The sequence below is a fragment of the Oryctolagus cuniculus genome, chromosome 3, assembly GCF_964237555.1.
Source record: "Oryctolagus cuniculus chromosome 3, mOryCun1.1, whole genome shotgun sequence".
Classification (NCBI taxonomy): domain Eukaryota; kingdom Metazoa; phylum Chordata; class Mammalia; order Lagomorpha; family Leporidae; genus Oryctolagus; species Oryctolagus cuniculus.
This window is the reverse complement of record NC_091434.1, coordinates 62,046,070-62,060,697: the sequence shown is the minus strand read 5'-3', so window position 1 is coordinate 62,060,697 and position 14,628 is coordinate 62,046,070. Positions and strand designations below refer to the sequence as shown.

General features: G+C 42.6%; 1 protein-coding gene across 5 annotated transcripts in view; it reads right to left on the bottom strand.

Annotated features, from left to right (window-relative positions):
* Window positions 1-13,520, bottom strand: part of CCDC141 (coiled-coil domain containing 141) — a 202,846-nt gene extending 189,326 nt beyond the window's left edge. For 4 of the 5 annotated variants that reach the window (XM_070070578.1, XM_070070581.1, XM_070070582.1 and 1 more), the window contains exons 1-2: window positions 13,123-13,520; window positions 10,695-10,817 (exon numbers count right to left, since the gene is read on the bottom strand). In XM_070070578.1, the coding sequence (XP_069926679.1) occupies window positions 10,695-10,817; window positions 13,123-13,224 (225 nt within the window). In that variant the 5' untranslated portion in view covers window positions 13,225-13,520. The remainder of the gene's footprint in view (window positions 1-10,694; window positions 10,818-13,122) is intronic. The other variant, XM_070070579.1, reaches the window with a different exon arrangement.
* Between the last annotated feature and the right edge of the window lie 1,108 nt (window positions 13,521-14,628).

Sequence of the window (14,628 nt, the reverse complement as noted above, 5' to 3'; positions counted from 1 at the left end):
ATTTTTATCTTTTTTACTTTCTCAGTCTGGCTAGAGGCTTACCATTTTTACAGACCTTGTAAAGAATGAGCCTTTGGGTAACTAGCTTTTTAAATTCTTTTGTTTTTAACTTTATTCATTTCTGCTCTTACCTGAATTTTTTTCTATCTTTATCCTACTTCCTTTGATTTTATTTGTTCACATTTTTCTAGACACTTAAGGAAAAAGCTAAGATCATCAATGAGATATTCTTCTCTAATATAAGCACTTAATGGTCTCAAATTTATATGTGGATACCAAAAAATTTTAAAGTACATATGGTGCCTGCACTTGTAGTTTGCATTACTTATTTCTACTCACTGCCAGTCTAAGAAGCACATCAAATTAGTGTTTTTTTAACCTATTAATAAAATGTATGTCCCATGGAATCACTGAACCAAAGAAGCTCAGGTACTCAGAAAGCAGTCAGTGGTTTGGGTTTCTCTAATACCATTTATGGAAAAACTTGGGGCATTTTTTGAGTTGACTCTTTAAAAAAAATGATCCATATTATTTATTTAAAAGACAGAGTTACAGACAGAGGTAGAGAAAGAGAAAGAGAGATCTTCCATCTGCTGGTTCACTCCCCAAATGGCTGCAACAGCCAGAGCTGCACCTATCCAAAGCCAGGAGCCAGGAGCTTCTTCCAGGTCTCCCACATGGGTGCAGGCCACCTTCACTGCTTTCCCAGGCCATAGCAGAGAGCTGGATCGAAAGTGGAGCAGCTGGGACTCGAACTGGTGCCCATGGGGTATGACAGCTTGTAGGCACTTTAACCCACAGCACCGCAGCACCGACCTCTTGAGTTGATTCTTAAAGTGAAATATATATCTTATAGGACTGAATTTGAGATCCTGTAGTTCTACCAAGTTCCTTGTCTACTGAGAGAGTGATCAGGGTTTCCTTGAAGAAAATCAGAGAGCCAACTTTAGGATATGAGTTACAGAGTTGAAAGATGAGACTGCTCTCTCCCTTGTCTTCTCACCTCACTGCCTTTACTCAGTACCTGCAATTTATATGCTGGAAGCTCCGACCTCCACTACCATCCTCTGGTCTGAAGGTTGGCACATTACTTTCCTTACTGGGCCATGCACTTTGCACAGTCGCATTTACGGGTTCGAGCAGGGAGAGACAGGGAGAAACAAAGCGACGTGAATCCAACGGCACTTCTGGGACCATAGTTCCTCTAGTCATGGATTTCCCCTCCCAGAGACTGAGGCACCTGCCTTATGCCTCCACTTCCACTATCACCGGAAAGAGACAGCATAAACAAAACGGGGGGAAAAAGGGGAGGACATCCCCCTTCTTCCCCAACCTTTTGAAGTACCCTTTGTTACTGCTCAGCTCTTCTGAAGCGTTTTTGTCTTTATCTGACGGTATTTCCAAAAGTTCAGGAGAAATAAATTAAAAATAAGGTTTCTTGATCCAAAAAACCTGAAATCCAAACATACAAGGACTCTTCAAAAAGTTTAGGACAATGTGTATTATGTAAATTCCATTTCCCATGAACTTGTTGACATACCCCGCCATATGCACTAGGGTGGCACGCACCTTTGAATCCAGCCCAGGAAGTACTGGGCGGGGTGTGAATGGAAACACAGCTGGCTTGGTCTCTTTCCCAATCAACCTGCTCATCTTACTCTCACTCTCCAGCAGCCTCAACTACCTGCTCCCCCACTAAGGCAACTAGAAGAGACAGGGAGGGGGCATTTAATCCATCATGCCTGGAGCTGGAGCCAGTGAAAAATACACAATTCTAATGGTATTCAAGTGCCTTAACGTCTAATATTTGGCAGGAAGAAGCAGGAGGATGTAGGTAATTTGGGGAAAGGGCTAAACATGGAATCAGAAGTTTGCCTTATTCTCCTGAGGACTAATCAATAGATGAACTTGTCTTGAGAATACACGGCCATGTCATTTGCAAACTTCTTGAGTTTTACATATTTATACATTATTATAAGGCAGAGCATACAGTTTAGAAAACATGGATTCTGGCTAAAGCTAATCAGGCAGGAGTTATAGCTGACTTAAGACAAAAAAAGCAGGTGCGGGCATTTAGCTCAGTAGCTAAAACACTGGATAAGACACCTAAGCCTCACATCAGAGTGCCTGGGTTTGCGATCCAGTTTCAGCTCCTGACTCCAGAACCTGATATTGCAGACCATAGGAGACAGCAGGTGTTGCTGGCTCAACTTAGTTCCTGCCACCCTGTTAGGAGATGCGGTTTGAGTTCCTGGCTACCAGCCCCAGCTTCTGCAGGCATTTGGGGGAGTGAACAAGCAAATGGAAGCTATTTGTCTCTCTTTCTCACTGCCTCTCAAAGAAATTTTCACAAATTTTAAAAAGCAATCAAAACAGAACAAGGCCGGTGCCGCGGCTCACTAGGCTAATCCTCCGCCTGCAGCGCCGGCACACCGGGTTCTAGTCCCGGTCGGGGCGCCGGATTCTGTCCCGGTTGCCCCTCTTCCAGGCCAGCTCTCTGCTGTGGCCCAGGAGTGCAGTGGAGGATGGCCCAAGTGCTTGGGCCCTGCACCCCATGGGAGACCAGGAGAAGTACCTGGCTCCTGCCATTGGATCAGCACGATGCGCCGGCCGCAGCGGCCATTGGAGGGTGAACCAACAGCAAAAGGAAGACCTTTCTCTCTGTATCTCTCTCTCACTGTCTACTCTGCCTGTCAAAAAAAATAAATTAATTAATTAAAAAAAAAAAAAAAACAGAACAAAAGAAAATGCCCTGTCTCTTGGCTAATATCTATTCTAGAGTGAAAGTATCCATTGCTTCCTGGCCAGAATTTGGAAGGCTTATTTTCAGCTTCACATCTAAGCTAGCCCAGCCACCCTGGACATCAGGAGTAGAGCCGGTGATTCCCTGCCACTTCATTCCTCAGTTCTAATCTGAACTGTCCGAGTTCTAGCATTCCAAATCTCACACCACGAATATTTTCATTACTAAGAAGGACTGTGAGTTCCACTTTCCATGAATAATTTTCAGTTGTAGAGCTCATTTTAAATGATTATATCTTCTAAATAAACAGTAGATTGCAAGGCCCACAGGCCTATGATCTCAAAAATGCTCCTTGTGATCCTGGCCTTGGACTAGCTTCAAATAGCAACATGTGTGGCGGGAAATAAACAAAAGCTCAACTAACACTGGCTTACACTCCTCCGGGGCCAGGGGCCAGGTTTTCTTGCTTCTTGGAGTCATCGTTCCTTTGGCAGCAGGGATGCACCTGCAGATGCCCACAAGGGTGTTCTCAGAACAGGCAGAGGCACTTCCAGCTCCGCTTTGCTTCCTTGCGCCATCTTGTGCCTCACCTGAGGATGTGATGCTCACAGCGGCCACCGGCTCATCTTCCCCTGGCGTGACCCTCACTTGCTCTCTCTCTTCACAAGGGTCTTCTTTCTCATTATAAATGATGTGGGGGCCGTTTGGGAAGCCAGAAGCCTTTGGAGAATTACAGCTTTTTCCACGTGATTATATTTTCACCACTGAATATTAGGAAATATCTCTTCCCTGGAGGCTCCGCTGGGACTGCTAAAGACATTGCTGAAGGGAAAAATAAGACCTCCGGAGCAGAGACACTGCCAACACCGGAAAACTCAGGAACGTCCGCATCTCCAGAATTCTTCCTTTTAGCCAAAAGTACTAGGATTTCAAATAATTTTTAATGGAAGGCAAAAAAAAAAAAAAAAGCTTTTCTATTGAGCATCCTAATTACCTTGCTATAAACACCATTAACATAGTCACATAACTATTCTTTGACTTATTTTTAATTTTTTTGTTATTTATTGAAGAGGCAGAGAGATGTAGAAAAGAGACAGAGAGAGAGAGACATCCACTGATTCACTCCCCAAATGCTGTCATCAGCCAGAGCTGAGCTTGGCTGACTCAATGCTGCTCTCCCACATGCGTGGTGAACGCCCAGCCACTTGAGCCATTAGTTGTCCCCTTCCAGAGTCTGCCTTAGCAGCAGGCTGGAATCAGAGAGGAGCTGGGGCTCAAATCCAGGCACTCCAATAGGGTATGCAGGTATTCTAGCCAGTAGGCCAAATATCTGCTCCCACTTTTTCCTTTTAAAATTTTCTTCTAAAAATTTCTTTTAAAAAATACACTTCCACATTCCATACATCATGGCATTTATCCTTCCAATTTCTTTTTTACATGTATGTAGTTAATCCTCATTCTGTTTTTTAATTATCATTCTGTTTTTTCAAATAAAGACCCTGACACCAGAGAGGCTAAATACTGTGCCTGAATTCGACATAAAACTCCATCCTACTCTGCCCCAGTACCCCTTCCAAAGCACTCTTCTTTATAATTAGAGCAAATTTCAGGGACTGTGCACAGGAAAAGGATGAGAACAAAGATTCAGCATTAAATATCATTGGCTTATTCAACTACTAATGCCTCTGGTTCTTGGAAGGTCATGTTAAAGCTAACTTGGAGCCAACAGCATTCTGTTTGCAGGTGGGAACTCTACTTACCTAGAAAGCTAATAACTTATCAACTGGTTGCAGTAGTAAATGCAAATTGGGATTTTTCATTACTTAAGATGAATTTTGTCTGCAAATCTGAAATAGACTTTAGGCCCTTTGATTATTTTTGTTTAAAATAACCCTAGGATCAGTTGCATCTGGGAGATGATCCTGCCACTTAAAATCTCTCGGGTTTGGGTAGCTGAGTTGACAGAGTGAGTGGGGAATACATGAGAGCTGGACATCAAGAGATTATGCACAGACGTCTAGATGAAGCCCAAGAACTTCTTGGAGATGTTATTTTATTTAATTATTTCTTTTTATTTTGCTTGAAAAGCAGAATGAGAATAAAACAGAGATTTTTTATTTGCTGGTTCATTCCTCAAAAGCCTACAACAGCTGCGGCTAGACCAGGCAGAAGCCAAGAGCCAGAAACTCAAGCTGCATCTCCCATGTTGGTTGCAGGGACTCAAGTACTTGAGCTATCACCTGCTATCTCTCAGGGTGTGCATTAGTAGGAAGCTGGATTAGAAGTGAAAGCATGATTCAAACCAAGGCACTTCAAGATGGGATGCAGGAATCCCAGGCAATGTCTTAACCATTACACCAAACACTGCCCCGGTGTGGAGGAGATGTTCCCATGGCCTGATACAGTGTGGTAAGATCCACAACAGACAAGGAGCTTTCATCTGTCCTCTCCCATTTTATAGATAAAAGGCCTCAAGTCCAGAAGACTTAGGGGACTGCTCCATAGCCCTATGGCCAACATAAAAGACCAAGATGTTTAGAATCTAGAACAACAAGCACCTTCCGAGGAGGATGGATCCTAGTAGATTGAATTCCTGGATAGACTTGGATGGATGGATTGATGTTTTCAGATCTGAGCCTAGGAGCTGGGGAGAGCAAAACTGCCCTGCTTAAGAAAACATTCTTCCTACATTGTAGTCATGGTAGGAGTAGGGATGAGGGGATAAGAGAGGTATCCTGAGAGACCCAAACAGCTGTGCACCTCCCCAGTACCCACAGTTCATCAGTGGATGGGGACATGCTGGCTGGGCACAAGACATCAGTGGGAACTTGGGAAGGATGTGGCTTCTGGTGCAGGTTTGCTTCTGCAGGAACATTTAGCAGGTGCATAAAAAGGGGCAGGACACCATGGGAAAGCAAACGTGTGGGAATGGGAAGGAATTCTGAGCAAGTACTGAGTTCTACAGTTCACGGGACTGGGGATTCAAGGCAAGCGCACAAACAGGAAGACCTTGAGTTTTCAGCCACACTACACTAATTTGTGGTGTAATTCAAAGTAAATATAGGTCTTTTGATTCCTGTTTTCACACTCTTTCACATTGTAATGTTATTCTTGTTTTCTCATACACAAAAGACGCCCTGATAACAAGATTGCTACCTTGAAATAGCCCAGAATCCAGAGCCCAGTAGCAATGAGATGTCAAACAGGATAATCAATTCTGGATTCTGACAACCCCCTTTCTTCAACACACATTCTTTCTTCAATTTCTCAGTTTGATTTTCCAATAACATTTACTACTATTTATTCAGAAAACCACTGTCTGGGGGCCAATGTTATGGCATAGCAGGTTGAGCTGCTACCTGTGACACCAGCATCCCATGTGCATCCTGGCTGCTCCATTTCTGTTTTGGCTCCCTTCTGATGCACATGGGAAGGCAGGAGAGGACAGACCAGGTATTTGGCCTTTACCACCCATGTAGGGGTCCCAGGTGGCATTCTAGGCTCCTGGCTTCAGCCTGAACCAGCCCTGACTGTTGCAGCCTTTTGGTGAGCAAACTAGTGGGTAGAAGACATCTCCCTGTTCTATATGCCAACAAATTGAAAAATTGGAGAAATGGATAGATCCCTGGACACATACAATCTACCAAAATTGAGTCATGAAGACATGGAAAACCTAAACAGAACAACAACCGAGATGGAAATTGAATCAGTAATAAAGACCCGCCCGAGAAAGAAAAGCCCAGGACCAGATGGCTTCACTGCTGAATTCTACCAGACATTTAAAAAAACAACTAAATTCCAATTCTCTTCAACCTATTCAAAACAACTGAAAGAAAGGGAATCTTCTCAAATGCCTTCTATGAAGCCAGCATTACCCTAATTCTTAAACATGAAAAACAAACAACAGAGAAAAAGAACTACAGACTATATCCCTGATGAACATATATGGAAAGATCCTCAACAAAATACTATCTAATCAAATCCAACAAGACATCAGAAATATCATTCACCCAGATCAAGTGGGATTTATCCTTGGTATGCAGGGATGGTTCAACATTCACAAAATCAATCAATGTGATACATCACATTAATGAATTGAAGAACAAAAGCCATATAATTATTGCAATAGAGACAGAAAAAGTATTTGATAAAATACAACATCCTTTCATGATGAAAACCTTCAGCAAATTAGGTATAGAAGGGACACTCTTCAACACAATCAAGGAAATCTATGACAAACCCACGGCCAGCATCTTACTAAACAGGGAAACGTTGGAAGCATTCTCACAGAGATCTGGAATGAGAAAAGGATGTCCATTCTCACCACTGATATCCAAGGCAGTCCTGAAAGTTTCAGCCAGAAACTTTAGGAAAGAAAAAGAAATCAAAGGGATACAAATTGGGAAGAAGGAAGTCAAACTATCTCTAGATGCAGATGACAATTCTATATATAGTAAAGACTCCAGTAAGAGACTATTGGAACTCATAGAAGAGTTTGGTAAAGTGACAGGATATAAAATTAACAAACAAAAATTAATAGACTTTGCATACACAGACAATTCCATGGCTGAGAAAGAAATTCTGAGATCAATCCCATTCACAATAGCTACAAAAACAATCAAATACCTTGGAATAAATTTAACCAAGGATGTCAAAGATCTCTATGATGAGAATTACAAAACATCAAAGAAAGAAATAGAAGATACAAAAAAATGGAAAACTCTTCCATACTCATGGATTGGAAGAATCAATATCACCAAAACATCCATTCTTTTTACAGATTCAATGTGATACCAATCAAAATACCAATGACATTCTTCTCAGATCTAGAAAAATGCTAACATTCATATGGAAACAGAAGAGACCCTGAATAACTATAGCAATCATAAACAACAAAAACAAAGCTGAAGTCATCACAATACCAGATTTCAAGACAGACTACAGGGCAGTTATAATCACAATAGCCTGGTACTGGCACAAAAACAGATGTGTTCCAACAGAACAGAAAAGAAACTCCAGAAATCAATTTACATATCTACAATCAACTTATCTTTGACATGGGAGCAAAAATCAATCCCTGGAGCAAGGAAAGTCTCTTCAACAAATAGTGCTTGGAAAACTGGATCACTGAATGCAAAAGTATGAAACAAGACCCCTAATTTACATCTTACACAAAAACCCAACCAAAATGGATTAAAGACCTAAATCTATGACCCAAAACCACCAGATTACTAGAGAACATTTGGGAAACTCTTAAAGACAATGGCATACATAGGCAAAGACTTCTTGGAAAAGACCCCAAAAGCACAGGCAATCAGAGCCAAAATTGACAAATGGGACTACAGCAAGCTGAGAAGCTTCTGCACTGCAAAAGAAACACTCAGCAAAGTGAAGAAACAACTGACATAATGGGAGGAATTATTTGCAAACTATGTAGCTGATAAAGGATTAATACTCAAAATATATAAAGAGCTCAAGAAACTCAACAAAATTAACAACCCGGTTAAGAAATGGGAAAAGGACTTAAACAGGCATTATTCAAAAGAGAAAATCAAAATGGCCAACAGACAATGAGGTTTCACCTCACCCAGTTAGAATGACTTTCATACAGAAATCAACAAACAATAAATGCTGGCAAGGATATGAGGAAAAAGGTACCCTAATCCACTGATGGTGGAAATGTAAACTGATGCAGCCATTGCAGAAGACAGTACATATAGCATATGAAAGAGTTATTGGTACCCCTATGTTTATTGCAGCTCAATTCATAATAGCTAAGATATGAATCAACCCAAATGTCCATCAACTGATGACCAGATAAAGAAATCATGGCATATGTACACACTGAGGAATACTCAGCCAAAAAAAAAAAAAATCCTGTCTTTTGCAACAAAATGTATCCAACTAGAAATCTGGAAATCATTATACTTAGTGAAATTAACTAGTCCGAAAAAGAAATACCATGGTTTCCCTGATCCATGGTAACTAATCGAGTACCTAAAATGTAATGTGTAGGAATGACAGTTTAAGACCGGATGATCATTTACAGCCCTTGTCTCTACTGTTGAGTAACAGTGTTATGTTTTGGTTTATTTATTTATTTATTTATTTTTATTTTTTGACAGGCAGAGTGGACAGTGAGAGAGAGAGACAGAGAGAAAGGTCTTCCTTTGCCGTTGGCTCACCCTCCAATGGCTGCAGCAGCCAGCGCACTGCGCTGATCCGATGGCAGGAGCCAGGTACTTACCCTGGTCTCCCATGGGGTGCAGGGCCCAAGGACTTGGGCCATCCTCTACTGCCTTCCCGGGCCACAGCAGAGAGCTGGCCTGGAAGAGGGGCAACTGGGACAGAATCCGGCGCCCTGACCGGGACTAGAACCTGGTGTGCTGGCGCCGCAAGGCGGAGGATCAGCCTAGTGAGCCGAAGCACCGGCCGGTTTTTTTATACCATTTGTTAAAATCTTTACTTATTGTGGGGATAATCCTGTGAGTATAATTAAACTGAAAATTGATCTTTGTAAAAATTAAGAATAGGAATAGGAGAGGGAGGAGGAAGAAGGGTGGATGCATGGGCAGGAGGGAGGGAATGATGGGAAGTATCACCATGTTCCTAAATCTGTAAACATGAAATATATGAAATTTGTGTACCTTAAGTAAAATGAAAAAGCAAAAGACATTTAAAGAAAAAAAATCTGTGTCTCTCTTTCTCTGTAACTCTACCTTTCAAATTCTTTTAAACAAAGCACCCAATCACAGGTATTTAAAAAAAAAAGAAAAAGAAACACTGTTTCAGATGCAGATCAGATCCACTCCTAAATCTAGAAAGCACATGGGAATTCCAGCCTAAATGTTCAAAGAAGACAGTAATATTAAAACACTATAAACGCCCAACGTTTGGCCACTGCAGGCTTCCAACTCCTCGTGAAACTCCTGTGCTCTCACCTGCTTTCCAGGACTGGTATTCACAGGGCTGGCTGTGTCACCGGCACCCCTCTCGACAAGGGGACAACCCTTGGTGTTTACAACCTGTCCCCGTCTTGCCACTCTTGGTGAATTCAATATCTTTGAATTTGCGTCTCAAATGTGAAGTCCATGGGACAACAGAGCAAGTGATGGAGAGCAAATTCTCATCAACCTGTGCTCCTGCCTCCAGGGACAGACTCTCTGCAGCCCTGGCTGCTCTGCCTCCCGGACCCTGTAACCACCACTTCCTGTCCTGGCCGAGGGCAGGGCTGAGCTCAGGCAGGGTGGGGCTGGGCCTGTGCTTGTGCACCGAGTCAGGAGGCAGACATCTACGGTGTGCACTTACCCATAGTGTCTTCGCACTTGAAGGAGCTAGGCATTAAAGAAATGAAGAATATCCAGATAGGTTCACTCTTTCAACAAGCGGTCATACATTTTCATTTTGCCTTGGGCCCTACAAATTATATAGCTAGCCCTGATCCTACTTGGTCAAACCATTCTCAAACCAACATTATTTTTTAGATTCCTACCTTAATAACATACAAGTATATGAAATAATAAGTCCAATTTAATGAAAGTATTATTTGATAAAAAATTCTTAATACTAAATGACAAATAAGATATGTTTGATGTTTCAATGTAAGGGGGAACCTCTAAATTATTCTTGCTAGAAGGTATTATTAACAATGCAACATTTAGATCTGTTGTGACTTGACAATATAATGCATGCAATGGAAAAGTGATGGAATATTTTTTCTACACTGAGACAGCCAGGAAAAAATTACTTATTTCTGCACAGTGAAAATATTATCACTCCATATTTTCTATCACATTAGGGAAAGTGTTAAAAAATTCTGTTACTTCCCAGTGATGTTGATGTTTGCCCATGAATACCTGCAGCAGTTTGCCATTATCTGTCTGGCACCATGTTCAAATGGCATAGGCCAGTAGCAACAGAAGAATCAGAAGAGAGTCTATTAATATCTTACCTTAAGTTTGGCCAGAAGAAGCTCATGATCGTGAAGGAGTTTTTTGGTTTCGTCTTGATTGCTACCAATTTCTAGAAGATTGGGCTGTGAGTCAGCCACCTGAAGTCGTACCCATTTGCCACACTAAAAATAAAAGTGAAATAAAATACTTTAATTTCCTCTTGGTTTTTTCTCTTCACCTGCCTCCTTTGAAAACTTTAAGTTACACTGTGAATACTTTATTCTTTCTACAGAGATGGACCCTCCTTAATTTGCAACATCAATCTATGCCCTGCCTTTTCTTTTTATACTCTTGAGATAAATTCTTCTTCGTAACCTGGCTTTCAATTCAAAAATTCTCAAATAAGGAACCCATATAGTTGATTATGTATTATTGAATATGACCAAGTTATAGAATCGTTTGTGCAATTTTATGTACCCTTTCTCACTCACCAGACACTGAACTCCATAGAAACAGTGAAACCCCACATGGGCAGGTAGGATGCAGTTTTCCTTTAGGGTCAAGTTTCTGTAATTGCAATTTAGGCCAATTAATGTGCTTATATTGGCCTTGCTGGCTTAAATACAAAGAATAAATTTCAGATAAAGCAATTGATTTTTATACCATTTCCAAGACAAAGTGTAGTATTTCTCAACCTTCATTGCTGGGAAGTATTCAAAAACGTGTCAAAGAAAATACTGATAAAATTAGACACGCGTTTCAACTGCCATTTGAAGGCAGTCTACTTGTTCCTGCTTCTCTGGATTTTCACTGCTTCAAGACAATTTCTTATTGCATTTCCTGGGGAACCTGTGTCTCTAAAAAGGTCCCAAATGAGGAACCACTAAGAAGCAAAAGGAAGCAAATGGAACCCCTAACAGGCACACGCACACTCACATAGACCTGTGAATCACTGAAGAGAAATGTGAAAAGTGTGTTTCCATGCAGACTATAATGAATGCCTTGAAAGAGCTTGCAAACAGGGAGTCACTACAGATCAGACCATTAAGGCAGACCTTCCACTCGGAGTAGCTTGGGGAATTGTATACGCAGGATGCAGTCCATGACGGGGCTGGGCAGGGGACAGTAACAGAACAGTCATAGAAACACAAAAACGTGAAAAATGACTTTCCAGTGTCATGCAGAGGTGTTCATTGTCTTTCATTCAATCTATGAATCCATTGCTGGCCCTCCTCTAATTTATTCATCAGTCCTCATCCTGATCTTAGAATATAGAGGAAAAGAAAAACACATTTGTTTTTGTTGTTGCCTCTTTGCCCCACCGGTGAAATCTGCATGAAAGCCCACGCACAGGATCAGCTCCTGCTACTTCTGCTTCAGGCTTTTCATCACCACCTCTTGCCTTTGAAAAGCTGAGAGGGCGAGGGAGTTGGCCGAGGTCGCCTGGACACGGGGGCCAGGTCTGCACAGCACTGGGAAAGGAGCCCCTTTGGCATCCTTGGCTTCTTTAGTGATTCATTTTGCTTATGTCAAGTTTTGCTTTCCTGTTCAGAATTTCCCCATTACCATAAAAAATCCCAGCAATTGCATCAAATTAAGCAGGGCTTGTCCACGTTCTAACAAAAGGCCAAAGAAGCCATTCAGTGAAGCCTGGGGGGCCCAGGAAATAACTGGCTGAGGAGCACCAGCTTGTGGGTTACATTTCCCTTCTTTCGCTTCTGAATTCTTTGCATGGTAAACTGTGTAAAGCCCAAGCGCTTCTGAGTTTTTTTGCGGTGCATTTTTTTTTATAGGGAATAAAATCTTTGATGTCTCCCCCAACCTGAAGATGTGTGGTTATCCTTGTAAATGGGAAAATTGCTTGGCAGAAAATATGCCTGAACTCTCTGCTTAGAGCAAATTTGGTGAGTGCCCTTTGTACCTTCACTGGGGGAAGCAGTCTTCATTCCCACGAGTGTGACAAGGATTTAGGAGTGCCTTTAAAACGTCAGAAACCAGTGCTGTGTGAGGCACAAGTCTCAACCTCCTCCAAGGCGTTTCCCGTTCTCCATCATGCCCCAAACTGCGCCACCCCCTAACTGCCGGAGCCTGCCCCTCCCAGCCCCGTGCACCCAGTGTCACAAGTCACAAGCATTGCCCAGGCCGGCTGAACACTTCCGCTGGGCGTCCTGAACCTCTGAGCGCGGATGCCTTGCCTCTCAAGACCACACTGAAAGTGTGGGGTAGAGGTTCTGTTTTCTTTCCTTTTTTCCCCAATCACGCTGCTGCAGATGCTGTCTGACTCACTCAGAGGAAAGGGAAACTCCAGTAACCAGCTGAACTCTCGTCGGGCTTTCTCTGGGTGCCTGATTTAACCGACGCAAGAGAAGTCCATGCCGGGTTCCCGTTTATAAGCTGTGCCCTGCTGGGTACGTGGAAGGCTCCCGGGGTTATCCACACATTGCCTAAAGCCCACACCGCCCAGGACAAAGAATGCTGCTGGCTTACCTTTAAGACGGCGATGACGATCTTGGAGTCCCCAGCCTGCACAGCTACGGAACTGAGGGTCGTCGTGGAAAACCCGGCGCCAGGACTTCCCTGGCTGGCCATGGTCCCCGACAGCCCCGAGTTCGGACCTCGGGCGGCCTCGGCACAGATGCGGGCTCTGCTGGTCCTTGCAGAAGGCAACCACCGGGGTTACTTGGATTCATTCAGGGAAAGGCTCGGCTCGCACTGATGACTCTGCCAAAAGAAAAGAACAGGAGGTTAAAAATAGACAACCCCATTGAGCTTATCATGAGAGACACAGAGAAGGAGAGAGCAGGACTAACAAGAGGGAAGCGCCACACCCCTGGTATGGCAACACTAAGTGCCTGCTATTTTTCCCATTATCTTAAACGTAAAGCACGGCTTTGAGCTCTTTGCCTATCAGCTGATGTTTGATTGCAAATGGAAAAAAACTCACATCCTGACAACTCAAATTAGCTTTGCCATTGAAACTAAACAGTCGTAACCACGGACTTTGAAACCGACAAGTCATTGACCTGGATCTCAATCTTTTCAAGTTTCCCTTATGCAAAGAAAAGACACCCAAAATTGACTTTTTAAAGAAGTTCTGATATTTGTTCTGGGGTTTGGTTGCAAAGTTGCTTGAATGAATTTTTGCAGTCATTTGCTTTTCTCAAATGTATCATCACATGTTCTTAGACCCTCTCTTAGGGACACTTTAAAAACATTTCAACCAGAATTTACCAGTAGATGCCTAAGATTTCAGGATTTCTTTTCAACTATTCTGCTGTATTAAGCAGCATGTTTAAATTCAGTTATCACAACTACTAGAAAACAACAGTTTTGCTGTTGCCTCTTAATCGCAGCAAGAACACGAATTTATTCAATTACAGGTGCATGCTAAGTGCGTTTGCCACAGTTTTAGTTTTAAAATGAAAACACTTTTTCAAGGCTTGGTTTTTATTTCTGTCCCTACTCCCTGCACAAGAAAATTATAGCCAGCTTCCAATCAGAGCCCACGATCAGCAGATTAATCTTATTGCTAGAAACCCAGTATGTGTCACAAGTTGTCTGTGGTATTAAACAGCAGCTGTTGAATTCCCTGTCAAAGAACAGCTGAAAATAACACAGGGCTAGGTCAGAGGTCAGACGCAAAGACATCCCAGAGACCAACTCCCAGGCTGCTGGAACCTTCGGAGGTCTCTGGGACGAAGCCAGAAGAGAGGATTCTCGTACAGCAATAAACAGAATTAAAAGGATCCACTGGCTGTAGACTCCCCTTAGCTCAATTTAAAAGCATGTTCAAGTTCAGAAGACTGAGTCAGCACCATGCCTTAGTTGTGCTAAGGTCCATAATAATATTCCAGTGTCAAAAAGGCAAAGTGCTTTTACCTATATTTTGATGTTTGGCAATTGTTTGTGTTTCCAGCAGCAGGTCGTGGGCAGTTCTGCAATGGTGTAGTCGTCACCCAGGTCCCCGGCTCTCAGCATCTGCCTGCTGCTCCA